The 18,644-nt window shown below is 38.7% G+C and overlaps 1 protein-coding gene across 3 annotated transcripts in view; it reads right to left on the reverse strand.

Moving 5' to 3' along the window:
• TRPC7 (transient receptor potential cation channel subfamily C member 7) overlaps nucleotides 1-18,644 on the reverse strand; it is a 294,002-nt gene that overhangs the window by 192,937 nt on the left and 82,421 nt on the right. For all 3 annotated transcript variants that reach the window (XM_069091684.1, XM_069091683.1, XM_069091682.1), the window contains exon 2: nucleotides 2,630-2,812. In XM_069091684.1, the coding sequence (XP_068947785.1) occupies nucleotides 2,630-2,812 (183 nt within the window). The remainder of the gene's footprint in view (nucleotides 1-2,629; nucleotides 2,813-18,644) is intronic.

Here is an 18,644-nt window from a genome sequence, read left to right on the forward strand (position 1 = left end):
AGAGAGAGAGAGAGAGAGAGAGAGAGAGAGAGATAAACAGGCAGACAGATAGATACACACATATATATATGCATATATTGATCTTGACTGGTCCCTTAGCCATCCATTGACACCTGTTTGTACTTCAAGGAGGCCGATCCTTGGCCGCTTCAGAAAGTGACTTCTGTGAACTGGGGAAAAAGCCTCAGTGAGCCCTTGTGGCTATGATGTGATTGAAAAATGAAGTATTACAGAGCCAAGAAAGTAGGATTAAACATTGGCACCGATTTCAAAACCAAAACCAAAATAATAAAAAGAAAAAAAAAACCCTCCTGAATCTAAGCTTCCTAGGATCAGCCTCAAGTGTCCTATTTTCCTTAACTAAGCTAATTTTTTTGGAAACTCCATTGGAGCACAAGACCTGAGAACTATTAAAAAAAAGCTAATTTGTAGAATTTTTAATTGGGGAGTAGGAAAAACATAGAAAAATATGTTTAGCATAGGAGATCTCCCTTGATGTTTGCAGCTGACACTTTTTTTTCATCAATGCTAGTTTGCTTTAGAAAAATTAAATAACAAGAAAGGATTAGAGTGGACTGAATGTACTTCTTAAATACCTTGCTAGTCTTTCCTGACATTAACTTAGATTGTGACAGACATCTGAATGAAAACATAAAGTTTTAATCATTTCTTTGATTGCAGTGGACATCAATATGGTGTGGTAGAAAGTCCTACACTAACTCAAAGCTCAAAAGACTTGGGTTCATATCCCATCTCTGCCACCGCCTACTTAGGTGACCAATGGCAGTCATTTACCTGTCCTAGCCACAGTTTTCTAACCTTAAAAATGAGGGAGCTGGTCTAGATGGGTCTAGAAGGGCCTATGAAGTCCCTTTTGTACCTAAATCTGTCATATTATGATGTGGCTAGTTAGCTAACTAAATGAAAGAATACAAATTCAAGGAGTTTGAGAGCCTGAAGGAAACTGTGGCTCTCTAGTCCAGCCTGTACATGAAAGGAGCCCCCGTTACACCCTCGTCAACAAGAAGCCTTGGAGGGAGGGGGGCCCACCATCTCTCCAGGCTCTTCACACTATTTTTTAATAGCTCTTATCATTAAGAAGGCTTTCCTGACATCGGACCTGCATTGGTCACATCTTGCTCCTTGTTTTGTCTTCTGAGGGAACAGAACAAATCTAATCTCTTCTTCATGTGATGATCCTTCAAATACTTGAAGATGCTGTCATTTATTTCCTGCCCCAAGTTTCTTTACCTCCAGGTTAAATAAGTCCAGTTCCCTTAACTGAGAACACTTTCAGTTTTATTGTATCATGTGGAAACATCCACAGTTGAAATAAAATATAACAATAATAATAGAAAAATAAAAATAATAACTGACATTTTATTAGCATGTTCAAATTTGCAAAGCACTTTACATACACCATCTCATTTGAGCCTATCCTGTAAGGTAGATGCTATTAATATCCTCATTTTCCAGATGAGGAAACTATGGCCTAGAATGATTACGTCACATGGTACAGCCAGTAGGTGTCAAAAACTAGACTTGAACTCAGGTGTTCCTGACTTCCAAGTACAGCACTCTACCTACTTCACTACTTGACCTTGCTCTTTGTGCATTTGCAATAAATATTGGCTTTGTTTACTGAAGTTTAAATGGGTATTCACTTGGTTCATCAAAGCATTCATTCTAATTTTCCTAGTGGAGGGCAGGAATGAACAGAACAGTCTCAGAGTTTGAAGGAAATGGAAACCATCTAGTTTCAAAAAAGATTTCCTCTACAACATACCCAACAAATGGTCATCCAACCATTGTTAAAGCCCTCCATGGAGGGGGAACCCACTTCTGTCTGAAGCTAATTGCACTTTTGGACAATTCAAATATTTTGAAAATTTATCTTTAGAACCCATATCTGTCTTTTATTCCACCTATTACTTCTAGGTTTGCTATATGTGGCAAAACAGAACTAGTGTAATACCCTTACCTCAAGGAAGTCTTTGATATTTTAGGATAGAGATCATGCCCCCTGTAGCTCCCTTCTACACTTCCTTTTCTCCCCAATCCTTTTCTTTCCCAGGTTATAAATTTCTTCAATTAAACCTCACATGGTATAGACTCAGGGCCCTTTGTCAACCCTAGTTGCCCTCTCTGGAAGTTTTCCAACCTATCAATGTTCTCCTCAATGTGTTGAGGACGAGGGGAAAGGGTGCCATCTGTTGCTGTTAATTCATTCTCTGAATCTTGCTGATAAGGCCTTCTATAATTCCACTGTGGTCTGCGTCCTTTAGTGATCCTGAGAACCATGTGCTCTTCTTGACCCATTATAATCCAATCAATTAATCAATAAATCGATCAGCATGGCCCTCCTGACCTGTTAGCAGTCAAGAAACCATCCTCTCACATCGTGCAGTTTAATAGCCCTTCTATTGGATGACATGTTTCAGCTCTACTTGGTGCACTAAAGCTAAAAGAGGTTATATGAGGCCAGAGTTACTCTAGTTATTCTTACTACCCAAACAGTTTCCTTGAAGAGTAAAAGATGCATTACATGCAAAAGAATATATTACTAGCACTACTGAAGTGATGACCCCAAACCCCATTAATAGGTAAGTTTGGAGGGGGAAAGACTTACCTTTTTGACCTCGTATTTAATGGCAAGCTTGATTCGACTCAGACTTGGACGATGATGATCGGCCCAGACTTGGATGTTCACATCGCCATTTAAAATTGCCTCCACTTCTTCTGTGTCCCTGCAGAGGTCCAGCACACCCACCACAAAATCCTTGCATTGCATAGATAACTTCCTGTAATCATTCTAGCAAAATAAAGAGAAATCGGGGGTGTTTAGCACTGGTCTGTATAGATGCATTCATCCAGGACAGGAATGCAAATCCATATCTTCTTGAGGACATTCTGTCCAAAATGATTGTATCAAAAGTAGAGAGGGAAGAGTAATGCTTCATTCTTTAGTCAAAGTAATGTAGGGTACCAGTTCTTGTCAGGTGAATGAGAGTCCTTAGAGGTCACCTTGAGAATCTCCATGCTATAATGGCAAGAATATTGCATTTGCAGTCACAGTACCTGGGTTCTTATCCTGATGTTTGACATTTTCTGTCTGTCTGATGTAGGCCATATTACTTCCCCTCTCTGGACCTGTTTCCTCATCTGGAAAATGAGGGTGTAGACAAGACTTCTTCCAGCTCTAAATCCTGTGATCTGCCACTTACTGACTAGATTAATGATCTGATAAATAATGATGCACAAAAAACTGACAGACTTCACTGTCACCATCTCCAATTGATCTGAACTACCTCCTTTATAAACAAGATGAATATTGAGAAAAATAATCCAGATTTTTTATTTGAAGTTGGCGAGATGCAAGATTGACATAATAATGTGCAGGAGTGTATTGTTTTTCATGGTATATGCGTTTCTGAAACATTATGTATAAACCACGGCTGTGAAGCCAAATTGTATTTTAAAGGCACCATTTCTAAAGAAAGAAATCTCATGGTGACCTTTTTCAAAAGTGAGTGATTATCCTTTAATTTATCTATTTGCAATGGAAGAGAAATGCATCCACATGAAAAGAACACTAGAATTGAAGTCAGAGGATGAAGATTCAAACCCTGACTCTGTTAGTTAGCATTTGTGTGATTATACTGAATTCATTTTCCTTCTCAGTTCTTATCTCTGTAAAATGAGAAAGTTGGGTTAGATCATCTCAAGGATAGTTCCAGTTCTGACTGATTCTAAAATCCTAAGTCCATTTTTTTTGCATTTTTTTTAAAGTAAGGGATATTTGAATTTTTCCTTGGAATTTACTTTTATTAAGGCAATACTTCTTTTCAGGATACAATGACAGCCTGCCTCTTTCTTGTTCTTCCTCTCCTTCCCTCCCATTTTATTTTTATTTTGTTTTCTTATGTGTTTCAGGTAAGAATCCCAAACGTGCATAAATACCTTTAAAAATATGATTCCCTACTCCCACAACCTCCTAGTTTGCAGGAAAGAAAAATTTCATTCCCTTGAGTTTCCCTTGCCAGCAACTAAATGGCCTCTGGGATTTCTTCCAACTCTGATATTCTGGGATTATTTGATCAAAGTTGAAATGCATTTCTCCAGTGACTACAGGAAAATTGAATGTGACTTTCACTTTTTAGTTGCTGTCAAGTACTCCAATTGCTAAAAGAAAAAAGGACTATCCACCTTGCTGAAAAATCTTTTTTCCTCTAGGCATATATTTGGAACTGAAGTAGGCCACTATGGGCTTCACTGACTCTCAGTGCCTTTCATGTATAGTTACATTACAATGTCATTTTGTATTGGAAACAGGAAATTATATATATATATATATGAAAAATCACAGTCAAACAGAACAAATCATGCCTTCTCCTGCCTCATGGTCCCAGCTCATTTTGTTCTCCATGCTTTTAAAGCTCTCCCTTTCCCTTTCTACCTGTTGAATTACCATCCCTCCTTTAAAATCCAACCCAAATGCCACCTCCTCTATGAAACCTCTTCTGATGTCCTCAGGTATTCCTTTGTGCTTCTCATAGAACACTGTTGTATAGGTCTCTCATGCACTTACAAAATAATGTATATAAGAGCTAAGTGTGGCTGTGTTTCATACCTACAACATACTGCAAGTACCAAGAGAACGGGAGATATATTTTATTTAATTGCATTTCACCCTATGTGGCTATATCCACTGTTCTACATACAGTGGTGCTAAGGAAAAGTTAGATGAACGAATGAATGAACTTACATAGATTTCTCAATAAGAAAGTCCATCTAATCATGAAGTTTTGGAAAGTATCAGTTTATATCCATACTATATTATGGAATGCATGGGGTTACTGGGAGAAACTGCTTGAGATCTGGGAAAGGGGTCATGGAATATCAAAAAAATGTCAACTAAGTTGGTAAAAAGCAGGGTGGTAAGTACTCAGCCTAAGATACTGACTCAAATATTGATCAGTTCAGTGACCCTGCACAAGTCTTTCAACCACTCATAGCCTCAGTTTCTTCATCTGTAAAATGGAGGTAATCTTTTTCATCTCTTTCATAGGGTTGCTATGAAGATTATGTATTATAATGTGTCTAAAGCAGTTTAAACACTTTACAATGCCACATCAAAGGTTGTTGTTGAGTCATGTCTGGCACTTTGTGATCTTGTTAGGGGTTTTCAAACCATTTCCCTTTCCAGTTCATTTTACAGATGAGGAAACCGGCAACAGGGCCACACAAACTAAGAGATTTGCCCAGGGTCACTGAGCAATAATCTGAAGCCATATTTGAACTAGGAATGATGAGTAGGCCTGACTCTATGTCTAGTGCTCTATCCACAGTGCCACCTAGTGGTCCTACATAAATGGTAGTTATGATTATGGGCAGAGCTGCCTTTTATGGTAGTTTTATCTTTATTGCTCATCTTCATTTTATACAAGTGAACCAAGGAAAAGAGAACACATAGGGTGAAGGAAAGATGTGGGAGGCCTTCTGGAATTCTGCTTTGTCCCACCAGAATAGCCTATACCAATGATCTAATTAGAGACTTATTTTTTGCAATTCAAATTCCCAGAAAGGGAAGAGAAAGGGGACAAGCATTTATTAAGCACCACTGTGTACTAGGTAACATGCCGAGAACTTTTATAAATGTTGAATTATTTGATCCTCACAACAACTCTGCAAGGTAAATGCTGCTTTACAGTTGAAGAAACTGAGGCGATCAAAAATTAAATGATTTGCCCAAGGTTGGAGAAATAGTAAATGTCTGAGACTGGATTTGAAACCAGGTATTTCTGAATCCAGGCTCAGAGCTCTCTTTGTTGTACCACCTGGATAGTGCATCATAGAACAGTCATTTAGAGCTAGAAGAGATTGAGAGGAATTCAATCTTATCACTGCATAGATAAGAAATTTGGGCCCTACAGAGGTTCTGTGAGTTGCACTAAGCTCACACGGTTTAGAGTAGAGACTGGTCCAGGCCCTTTGACTTAAACAGTGTTCTTTCTGCTAAACTAGGTCTTTCATGACTTCTTTTTAGCTTTTGACACTTTTTACCATTTTCGCCATAGATATTTTCTTCTCAGGGTGGAGCCAAGATGGTGGAATAAAAGCAGGAATTTGGCTGAGCTCCTGCACCGACCACCTCCAACACCTGTGGAATATGACTCTAAACAAATTTTAGAGCTACAGAACCCACAAAGTGACAGAAAGAAACAAATCTCCTGCTGAAGGCAATCTGGCAGGCTGACAGGAAGGGTCTATCACACCAGGCTGGGAGCTGAGAATAATACCGTGTGAGCCACACCCAAACCTGGGGCAGCCCTGACCAGTGGGCCAGAGCAGCCAGAGCCGAATTCAGGAGAGTGAATCACCAGTAGTTATGGCAGTTTACACACTTCTCAACCCATAAACTACAAAGAGAAAGTAAAAGGTCAGAAAAGGTCGGTTGGGAACTCAGTTGGAACTGGGTGATGGAAGAGCAGGGCCCAGCCCCTGCCTCTGGGGTGAGAAGTGGAAGGAGGCATGGCAGCTGCAGCTGCTGCCAACTGGCTGCCTCTGGCCCTCCTGGCCAGCAGATTCTAAGGGGACCAAGTGACCATTCAGAGCGTAATCACTCTTGCTTTGACCTGCTTAGATATGGGTCACAGTCTTGGGGTGTGTGGCCAGTGTGTCAGAGCTTGTGGTGGCTGTAGAGAGGGCACCTTCCTCATAGCTCTGATAACTGCAAAAAATCCAGATATTTGGGACACAGCTCTCTCCACTCTGGAAGCAGAGATCTACTGTGGCAAAGAACTCAAAAGTCAAGTAATTGACTGGTAAGATGAGCTAATAGAAGAAGCACAATTGGACCATAAAATCCTTTTTTGGGGGCAAAAAAAGATCAAAGCATGGAACCAGAAGACGACAACAAATTCATAACTTCTTCATCAAAAGCTTCCAAGGAAAAGGAACTGCTTACAGGCCATGGAGGAACTTAAGAAGGATTTAAAAAATGAAGAGAAGTGGAGGAAAAATTGGGAAGAGAAATGAGAATGATGCAAGAAAATCATGAAAAGCAGGTCAGCAGCCTGCTGAAAGAAACCTAAAAAAATACTGAAGAAAATAACACCTTAAAATTAGACTAACAGGGGCAGAGCCAAGATGGTGGAGTAGAAGCATGACCTCCAAGAGGCTCCAGCTTCCACCTCTCCCAATCAATGTAAAAAGGGGACTCCGAACAAACTTTGGAGCCGCAGAATGCACGAAATGACACAGAGAAGCTAATCTCCGCTGAGGACAGCCCGGCAGGCCGGCAGGATTCGGCTTGCATAGCACTCTGGAAGCCGAGCCCAGCTCCATGCCAAGGTTTTAGCCACACGGAGGGCCTAACCAGACACCGGCAGGAGGGACTACAGATCAGCAGCAGCTGTGGCAGTTTCCAGAATCATCAATACATAGATGCGAAGGACAAAGTGAGAGGTCAGTGCATTCTGGACTTTGGGGCCCAGTAAGTGGGAGTGCGTGGTTTTTGCCTCTAGGGCAAGAAGCTGCTGAGATGCCAGCACAGCCAGCCAGTGCCATGTGGCAGCTTCAGCTCCTGGCCTGTACAGTGTAGGGGGACCAAGCAACAAGTCTAAGGGGTAATTGCTCTTGCTTTAACCTGCTTGGATCTGGATTGCTGTCTAGGGTGGAGGTCCTGGGGCATGGGTCCAGCTTTCCAGAGCCCATGGAGGCCTCAGAGAGGGCACCCATCTAATACCTCCAGCAGCTGGGAAAACCCAAGCATTTGGGACAACAGATCCCTTGTCTAGTGGCCGAGTCCTACTGTGGCAAAAAGCCCAGGGGTCAAGTGACTGGGGGCAACATGACAAGGCAAAGGAAACAAAGCAGATAGAAGATTCCAACATTAGACTCCTATTTGGGGGACAAAAAGGAGCAAAGCATGGAACAGGAGGAAGACAGTGAAGTCAGAACTCCTGCACCAAAAGCTTCAAAGGAAAATATGAGCTGGTTAAAGGCCATACAGGACCTTAAGAAGCAGATAAGAGAAGTAGAGGAAAAATGGGAAGAGAAATGAGAATAATGCAAGAAAATTATGAAATGACAGTCAACAGCCTGACTGAGGAAAATCATACCTTAAAATATAGACTAACTCAATTGGCAAAAGAGGCTCAAAAAGGCAATGAGGAGAAGAATGCCTTAAAAAGCCAAATTTGGCAGATGGAAAAAGAATCTCAAAAGCTTAATGTGGAGAATCATTGCCTCAGAATTAGATTGGAGAAAATGGAAGCTTATTGACTTTATGAGAAATCAAGATGCTGTTAAACAGATCCAAACAAATGAAAGAATAGAAAGCAATGTGAAATATCTCATGGGGAAAACCACTGACCTGAAAAATAGATACAGGAGAGATAATTTAAAAATTACTGGACTACCTAAAAGCCATGATCAAAGTAAGAACCTAGAAATCATCCTCCAGGAAGTTCTCCAAGAGAACTACCCTGATGATTTAAAACCAGAGGGCAAAATACAGATTGAAAGAATCCACTGATCATCTCCCGAAAAAGATCCCAAAAAGAAAACTCTTAGGAATATTATAGCCAGGTTCTGGAATTCCCAGATTGGTGAGAGAACATTGCAAGCCCGTAAGAAACAATTTGAATATTGTGGAAACACAATCAGGATAACCCAGGATCTGGCAGCTTCTACATTTAGGGATCAAAGGGCTTGGAATATGATATTCCAGAGGTCAAAGGAGCTGGAATTAAAACCAAGAGTCACCTACCTAGCAAAACTGAGTATCATGTTTCAGGGGAAAATATGGTCATTCAGTGTAATAGAGGACTTTCAAGCATTCTTGATGTAAAAACCTGCGTTGAATAGAAAATTTGACATTCAGATTCAAGAAGCAAGAGAAGCATGAGAAGGTAAACAGGGAAAAGAAACCATAAGGAACTTAGCAAAGTTGAACTATTAACACTCCTATATGGAAAAACAATAATTGTAACTGATGAAACTTTTGTCAGTATGAAAATACTTGGAGGGAATATATATATATATATACACATATATATACATACACACACATATATGTCTATGTATGAGGGTATGTGGGCATATGAATACATATGTGAACATGTATATATGTTTACAGGTATACATAGATAGAGGGCCCAGGACCAATTTAACAGGAAGGGATGATACTTAAAAGGTAAAATTAGGAGGTGAGAGAGGAATATAATGAGAGGAGATGGGGAGAGACAGAATGGGGGTAAACTATCTCATAAAGAAGAGGCAAGGGAAAATGGTTACCATGGAGGGGAAGAATAGGAAGGCCAAAGGGAATGGGTCAACCTTATTCTCATTGAATTTGGCTTGGGGAAGGAATGAAATACACACTAAATAGGGTATCTCACCCTACCGGAGACTAGGGGGGAAGGAGATCAGAGGGGGATTATAGAAGGGAGGGCTGGCTGGGGTGGGGAGGGAAGTTAGAAGCATCCACTTTTGAAAAAAGACAGGATCAAAGTAGAGAATAGAACAAGTGGGAGGTGGGATAGGAGGGAGGCAAATATCATCAGTCTTTTACAATATATCTACTATGTTATGGTTTTGTATTAGCTACACATGTATAACCTATACTGAACTGCTTATCTTCCCACTGAGAGTGGGTGACAAGGGAGGAAGGGAATGAATCTTTAATTTGAAGTTTAAAATCAATTTTTTATATATTAATATTAATACTATTTTACATGTATTTGGGAAATAAAATATACAGGCACTGGTGCATAGAGATACACCATGCCCTGCTGGAAAAGTTGAAAGTGTATGGGAGAAAATAGGGGAGAGAGCAGATTGGAGGAGGGGATATCCTTTGGGACTGCTATTCTGGGGCAGTGGGTGGGGGAAAAACAGGGAGAAAATTTTTAAATCAAATCTGGAGGAAATGAATGATGTAAATCAGAAATTAATAGTTTGTTTGAGGAATGGAAAAAATATATATATAGACTAACTCAAATGGCAAAAGAGGCCCAAAAAGTCAATGAATGCCTTAAAAAGGTAAATTACCCAGATGGAAAAGGAATTTCAAAAACTCACTGAATAGAATAATTCCTTCAAAATTAGATTGAAGCAAATGGAAGCTAATGACTTTATGAGAAATTAATATACTATAGAACAGATCCAAACACATGAAAAAATAGAAGGGAATGTGAGTATCTCATTGGGAAAATCACTAACCTGGAAAATAGATCCAGGAGAGATCATTTAAAAATTACTGGACTACCTTAAATCCAAGATCAAAAAAGAACCTAGAAATCATCCTTCAAGAAATTCTCATGGAAAATTGCCCTGATATTCTAGAACCAGAGCGGTAAATAGAAATTGAAAGAATTCACTGTTGGCCACTTTAAAAAGATCCCAAAAAGAAAACTCTTAGAAATATTGTAGTCAAATTCCAGACTTCCTAGGACAAGGAGAAAATATTATAAGCTGTCAGGAAGAAACAATTTGAGTATTGTGGAAACACAATCAGGATAACACAAGATCTAGAAGTTCCTACATTAAGGGATTGAAGGGCTTGGAATATGGTATTCCAGAGGTGAAAGGACAAAAAACCAAGAATCATTTATCTAGCAAAACTGAGTACAATGCTTCAGGCAAAAATATGGTCATTCAATGAAATAGAGGACTTTCAAGTATTCTTGATGAAAAAACTAGACATGAACAGAAAATGTGACTTTCAAATACAAGATGCAAGAGAAGCATAAGGTAAACAGGAAAAATAAATCATAAGGAACTTTAGTAAGTTTATTTTTTTTTTACTATATATTTTTTTTACTATTTACATTCCCACTTGGAAAAACAATAATTGTAACTCATGAAACTTTTCTCAGTATGATTATAGTGGAAGGTAATATATATGTATACACACATTTGTTTGTATGTATAGGAGGGTGCATGAGTGCATAAATACATATGTGAATGTGTGTATATGTGTGCACATGTATACATAGAGGGCACAGGATCTGTTGAAAAAAGGAAGGGATGATATGTAAAAAATGAATTTAAGATGTTAGAGGAATATAATGAGAGAAGGAGATAAGGAGAGATAGAATAGGGCAAAGTATCTCATATAAAAGAGGCAAGAGAAAACTATTACAATGCATGGGAAGAGCAGGAACGTGAAAGGGAATAGGACAACCTGATTCTCATTGAATTTGGCTTAATAAGGGAATAACATACACACTCAATTGGGTATTTTACCCTACAGGAAAGTAGGGGGGAGGGGATAAGAGGGGGTATGATAGAAGGGAGGGCAGATTGGGAGAGAGGGTAGTTAGAGGCAAACACTTTTGAAAAGGGACAGGGTCAAAGCAGAAACTAGAATAAATGCAGGGAGCGATAGGATGGAGGGAAATATAGTTAGTCTTACAATATAACTCTTATGGAAACGTTTTGTGTAACTACATTGTACAACCGATATTGAATTGCTTGTCTTCCCAGTGGGGATGGGTGAGGAACAAAGAACAAAAAGAAGCTGGAAATCAAAGTTTTTTTTTTTTTTTTTAAGCAATCAGGGTCAAGTAACTTGCTCAAGGTTACATGGCCAGTTATTTCTGGGTGTGGTGCTTAGTGTGTGAGCCCCGGATTCAATCTCCAGGTCATCCCAACACTGGAGCCGGTGCTCTTACTCGCTGTGCTACCTGGCCACCCCTGGAAATTAAAGTTTTGAAAAAAAATGTTAAAAAAATATTTTTTTTTACATGCAATTGGGAAATAAAATATGCAGGCACTGGGGTCTAGAAATCCATCTTGCCCTATCAGAAATTTAGGGAGGGATGGGGAAGGGGTGTTCATTAGGCTTCCTATGTTGGGGTGGGAAGTAGGGGAAAGATGGGGAGAAAAATTGTGACTCTAAATCTTGTGGAAATGAATATTGAAAACCAAAAATAAATAAATCAAAGATTAAAAAAGATATTTTCTTTTTTCTGGATTTTTGTGACACTGCTTCCTCATGGTTGTCCTCCTACCTCCCTGAATGCTTCTTCTCAAGTTTCTTTGGTGATTATTTTCCATGTCATGCCCTCTAACTGTGGGCATGCCCCAAGGCTTTGTCCCAGGTCCTCTTCTCTTTTCTTTCTCCACTCTTTCGCTGATATACTCAGGGTTTAAGATCTTTATATCTAGTCCTAATCTCTCTTGAGCAGCAGTCCCAATCCATTGGACTTTTGGACCCAAGCCTATTGTACATTTAAATGAGATGCTAGATGTCCTATCATCTTCTCACACTCAATATCACCAAAAGAACTTTCTCCCCAACTCTACCCTCTTTTCCAAACCTCCCTGTTTTTGCTCTGGGCACTACCATTCTTTGTTTTCAGATTTGCAACCTTAGTATTATTTTAAACTCTGTCATTTTCATTCACCCCACATATTTAGTCAGTTGTCCAATTCTATCATTTCCAGTTCCCTAACCTCTCCACTTCTACAGGCACAACCCTAATTCAGGCCTTTATCACTTCTCCCTTGTCCGATTGCAATTGCTTACTAATTGTTCTTTCTGCCTAAAGTCTCTCTTCTTCAATCTACCCTCCACAAAGCTGCCAAAGTAATTTTCCCCAGGGTACAGGTTCAATTATGTTAGTACTCTACTCAATAAACTCCACTGACTCTTCTTTACTTCCAGGAGTAAATATCTACTCCTTTATTTCATATTTAAAGTCCTTCACAATCTGTCTCTAGATTGCTTCTCCAAACTTAGTACATATACTCCCTTGCATATATAACACAGCCCAGACAAATTTGTCTTGTTACTATCCCTCTCATGCAGCTCAGGATCCTCTCTGATTTTAGTTTTATTTTATTACCTCCTCTCTTCTTTCTCTCAGAATACCTTGTTTCCTACAAGGACTTTTACATGATAGTTTTCCTGATTCCTGCAACTTCTAGTAGTTTTCTTTGTAAATTAATATGCATCTATCATGTCTATGCATATGTGCTGTCCTTACCAGCTAGATTGTAAGCTTACTGAGGGCAGAGACTGTTTCGCTTTTGCCTATGAATCCATAGTTCTTAATATAGTATCTGCTACATACTAGACACTTCATCAATTCTTGCTCTTAATATTTCAGATACTGTGATGCTTTAACATGTTATTGTCATTTTTCAAACCTATTTCATTATCTTCTGCTTGCAAGCTATGGTTTTTTTGTTGCCCCTTCTCTATGAAATATATACTATTCACATTGGTTAGGTCACATTGGCATCTTTATCAAAGTAAATCCTTCTCCAGAATTGGACAGGAATCTTTCTCTTTAGAAAGGGAAGGGAAAGATAAGGTAAAGTTGGGGGAAGGCTGGGAACAAGTGATAACATGGCCAGGCTTGCAAATTCTTAACCCAATCTCACCTTCCACATGATCAATGCCTGCCATGTCCTGGCAAAACAATGCTAAAGCTTCCCTTTATTTCTCTGTTCTGGTATTAATCTGAACTCCATTTCTGCTGAAAGGTTCATGTTTCATTCTAGACATTTATTTCCATTTCTTCCATAATGAGGGACATGTTCATAGTCATTAGGGCAAAATTTTTATGAACAAAAATACTTAGTTAGAGTTCTATTACTAAGCAGATAGCAGAGGAAAGCCAGACCAAAAGAAGTCTGAAGGTCAGCTGGCAATGACCTATGGAATAACTCCAGCTGGAGAATTAGTTGAGCATAACTATGAATTAGAGGGTCAAAGTCAGGGCAAAGGTTCATTATGAATCACAATTACCCCGATACTTTTTTCAACCATCATAAAAATGATATGTTGGGGAAATTCAGTGTTCAATGGCCCTCACACTAACAATGAGCTCCAAAGAGCAGGGCAGCTCTCCTAGCTAAAGTTAAAGCTGGATACAGCCTGCATCTGAGGCCTTGAGAATGACTTCAAAAATGATTTTATTAGCAACACACACACACACATTACCACTAGGAAAGTAAGAGATTCTATTCAAGACAAGTTTGACCATTATTTTGGGAGCTTTTATCAGTGCTTGTATAAATGGAACCCTATGGCCAAAGACCAAACAACATTTAATCACTGATATTAGTTCTGTGACTTGAGTGGCTCTTTCTCTTCCTTCCTATGTTTACTCTTTGAAGGGGCTAAGAGGCAGTAAAATGTCTAGAAAGCAGGTATATAAGAGGAAAAGTGAGAACATAAATGGCCAAGATAGTCCATAGCTGGATATGAACAGTCTTCAACACTCTTGAATAGTCGACTTTCTGTTCCCCTGGTTTGACAAACAAGGGCAAAGGGGTCAGTAAAGCATATATATCTTGTGACTTGCTGCCTGACCCCTACAAGGACAGAGAATATTCTTGCTATCTGCATTTTTTGCATACTTTAAGTTATGAACACAGCTTGTATAAGAAAAAAGTCCTAGTATCTTCTCTCTTTTTTTTTTGTTAATAAGCATGACCATTTTCTGTTGACTTTTGTTTTTATAGAGGTCATTGCTGTATATCCCCCTATTCTACTCCATGGTAAATACTTGAACTATCTCTTGTAACAAAGAAAAGTAGTTAGGCACAAACAACCAATACATTGGCCTCATATTACAATTTATTCAACATTCTGCCAGAGTCGGTCCCTATAGCTCTACTTAGTGGGAGAAAATGGTTCATTATTCATTCCCTGAGACTATGATTGACTTTTAAGTCACTCAGATTTGGGGTGCCTTTCAGTAATCTTTTAATTTATCTTGTAGTCACTGTGAATATTATTCTTCAAATTCTGCTTATTTCACTTCAGTCATAAAGTTTGTATGAGATAGGGGCAGCCAGGTAGCACAGCAAGTAAGAGCACCGGCTCCAGTGTTGAGAAGACCTGGAGATCGAATCCCGGGCTCAGACACTTAGCACCCACCCAGAAACACCTGGCTGTGTAACCCTGAGCAAGTTACTTAACCCCGATTGCTTAGGGGTGGCCAGGTGGCTCAGCGAGTAAGAGCACCGGCTCCAGTGTCGGGATGACCTGGATCAAATCCGGGCTCAGATACTCAGCACCACACGCAGAAATAATAACTGGCCGTGTAACCTTGAGCAAGTTACTTAACCCCAATTGCTTTAAAAAAAAAAAGTTTGTATGAGACATACATTCTGGTAATGACTAATGAGTATTTTGATTAAATATATTTCTTGGGTCATTTCTGCTTACGATCTTTACAATGTTGCTGTCTTGATGGACTGGAAAAGGAGCAAGATGCTTTGCAGGGTAGCAAACCTCCTTACTAAGACCCAGCCTTCTCTGATTTTTGAATACTCTTAACATTTGTTTTCTCCTGATATTATTTTCTAGCTGACCTAAAACTAAAGATCTTTCTTACAAAGCAGACCTTGGAGTCAAATAATTGTTGGGTTCTGATCTTCCCATTTTGGTGATTTAAGCTGAGCTCTGGGAAACACCTGGACACTGGATAATGGGGAAAATTTCTGAAATTAGATAGATCAAATATGTCCTCAAGAATGAACAGCTACCACATACTTTCAGGTCCCAGAACTGCCTCATAGCCATCATCTCTGACATGTTTACAAGCCTAAATAGCAGATTATTTTCACCCAACCTTATGCTTGAAAGGAAAGCAAGACTATTTGCTTTCCAGAAAGTCTTTATTGGTTGTATGACCAGTCTGTTTTTGAAAAGGGAATTTCTTCACCTGGGAGTTTTCTATGTTAATAAAGTCCCAGTCCAATTCTTATCTTTAAACAGTTAATATTTTTTTAAATTAAATTTTATGTTTATCTTTAGTTTAAAACATCATTCATTTCGACAAGATTTTGAATTACAAATTTTCTTCCCATCTTTCCCCTATGTACCACCCCAAAATACCCCCTCCCCCAATCTTCTCTCTCCTATATCCTCCCCCATCCCTCCTCCAACTTTCTAGTAGGGCAAGATGGATCTCCATACCCCAGTACATGTATATCTTATTTCCCAGTTGTATGTAAAAAAAGAAACTTTATATATATATATAAACATTTGATTTTAAAACTTTGAATTCCAGATTCTTTCCCTTCCTCCCTCATCACCCACCCTTACTGGGAAGATAGGCAATTCAATATAGGTTTTACATGTGTAGCTACGCAAAACATTTCCGTAGTGTATTTATTGTGAAAGACTGACTATATTTCCCTCCATCCTATCCCTCTCCCTTCTTGTTCTATTCTCTACTTTGAGCCTGTCCCTTTTCAAAAGTGTGTCCTTCTAACTTCCCTCCCCCTCAACCTGCCCTCCCCTCCATCATCCCCCCTCTCATCCCCTTCCCCACTACTCTCCTGTAGGGTGAGGTACCCTAGTTAGTGTGTATGTCATTCCCTTCCCAAGCCAAATTCAGTGAGAGTAAGGTAGACCCATTCCCTTTTGCCTTCCTGTTCTTCCCTGCCATTGTAACAGTTTTCCCTTACCTCTTCTATATGAGATAATTTACCTTATTCTGTCTCTCCCCATCTCCTCTCATTATATTCCTCTCTCACTTCTCAATTTCACCTTTTAAGTATCATCTCTTCTCATTCAATTGGTCCTGTGACCTCTGTCTATGTATACCTGAACACATTTATACACACTCACATAGATATACATACTCCCATATACCCTCCTATATAGAAATATGTGTATTTATGTATGCATAATATATATATATATATATTTATATTTATATTTCCTTTAACTATTTTCATACTGAGAAAAGTTTCATAAGTTACAATTATTTTTTTCCATGTAGGAATGTAAATATTTCAACTTTGATAAGTTCCGTATGATTTCTATCTCCTGTGTACCTTCTCATGCTTTTCTTGCTTCTTGTATCTGAATGTCAAATTTTCTATTCAACTCTATTTTTTTCATCAGGAATGTTTGAAAGTCCTCTATTTCATTGAATGACCATATTTTCTGCTGCAACATGATACTCAGTTTTGCTGGGTAGGTGATTCTTGGTTTTAATCCCAGCTCCTTTGACCTCCAGAATATCATATCCCAAGCCCTTTGAGCCCTCAGTGTAGAAGCTGCCACATCCTGTGTTATCCTGATTGTGTTTCCACAATATTCATATTGTTTCTTCTAGGCTGATTGTAACATTTACTCCTTGATCTGGGAACTCTGGAACCTAACTATAATATTCATAGGAATTTTCTTTTGGTGATTTTTTTCAAGAGATGATCTCTGATTCTAAAATATCAGGGCAATTTTCCTTGAGAATTACTTGAAGGATGATTTCTAAGTTCTTTTTTTTGATCATGGCTTTCAGGTAATCCAATAATTTTTGAATTATTTCTCCTGAATCTAGTTTACAGGTCAGTGGTTTTTTTTCAATGAGGTATTTCACATTGCCTTCTATTTTTTTTTATTTGTTTTGATCTGTTTAATAGTATCTTGATTTCTCATAAAGTGACTAGCTTCCATTTAATACCATCTAATTTTGACAGAATTATTCTCTTCAGTGAGCTTTTTGAGATTCTTTTTCCATCTGGCAAAATTGGCTTTTTAAGGCATTCTTCTCCTCTTTGACTTTTTGAGTCTCTTTTTTCATTTGAGTTAGTCTATTTTTAAGGTGTCATTTTCTTCAGTCAGGCTATTGACTTGCCTTTTATGATTTTCTTTCATCATTCTAATTTCTCTTCCCAATTTTTCTTTCACTTCTCTTATTTCATTTTCAAAATCCTTCTTAAGGTCCTCTATGGCCTGTAACCAGTTCATATTTTTCTTGGAAGCTTTTGGTGCAGGAGTTCTCACTTAGTTGTCTTCCTGCCACTCCACACTTTGATCATTTTTGTCCCCCAAAAAGAAATCCAAAATTGGATAAAAACAGTACCAATTCTGTTCAATTATTTTAACTTAATGTCCTTTAAAGCAACCCTATTCTGACTGACTTTCTTCCCCTTGTTCTTAAGCCCTGCTCTTTCATTTTAATTACTTTTTTTCCGTTTGTTTTGGAGTTTTACTTAACAAAACAGTCCCTTTGCCTTTCTTACTTTTCTCTAGTTATTTAATCCCTCTGTTCTTTTTTCTCCTTTTCAGTTAAATAGCGAAGTAAAATCCTTATTTTCCTCTTCTTCAACTTGTTTCATTAGTTTTTAAAATTTAGTTTTCTGGGGTGGCTAGGTGGTACAGTGAGTAAAGTGCTGGCCCTGGAGTCGGGAGGACCCGAGTTCGGTTCCAGCCTGAGACACTTAACACCCACACAAAAATACTAGCCGTGTAACCTTGGGCAAGTTACTTAACCCCAAAATTGCCCTCCAAAAGGCAAAAAAAAAATTAATTTTCTATGACTTTAAAATATTTCCTCCCTTCTCTATTATGCATTTTCTATTTCTATCTATTCTAGATGGTTTCTATGTTATTGCCTTGTAGATCTCGACACCTGGTTCCCTTTCTTCATTATGCCTTACTCTTGGAAATATCTATTCCTGGAAATGATAGAAAGGATATTGTCCTTTAATAGGAATTTTCCTCTGTCCCTGATTTTGTCATTCACTATCGACTCCATGGTCATTTCTTCCACCCGACTTATTTACCACGAAATCTCCTACCTTGCATTTCATGCCCTCTTACTCTTCTAGCTGTCAGTTGTCCGCGGAGCTCTGATTCATCTTCTCCTGAGACAGGATGAGTA

Source organism: Petaurus breviceps, unplaced genomic scaffold (assembly GCF_028583685.1).
Source record: "Petaurus breviceps papuanus isolate PSGF00001 unplaced genomic scaffold, PetGlider_PUasm1.0 189, whole genome shotgun sequence".
In the NCBI taxonomy this organism is placed as follows: Eukaryota; Metazoa; Chordata; class Mammalia; order Diprotodontia; family Petauridae; genus Petaurus; species Petaurus breviceps.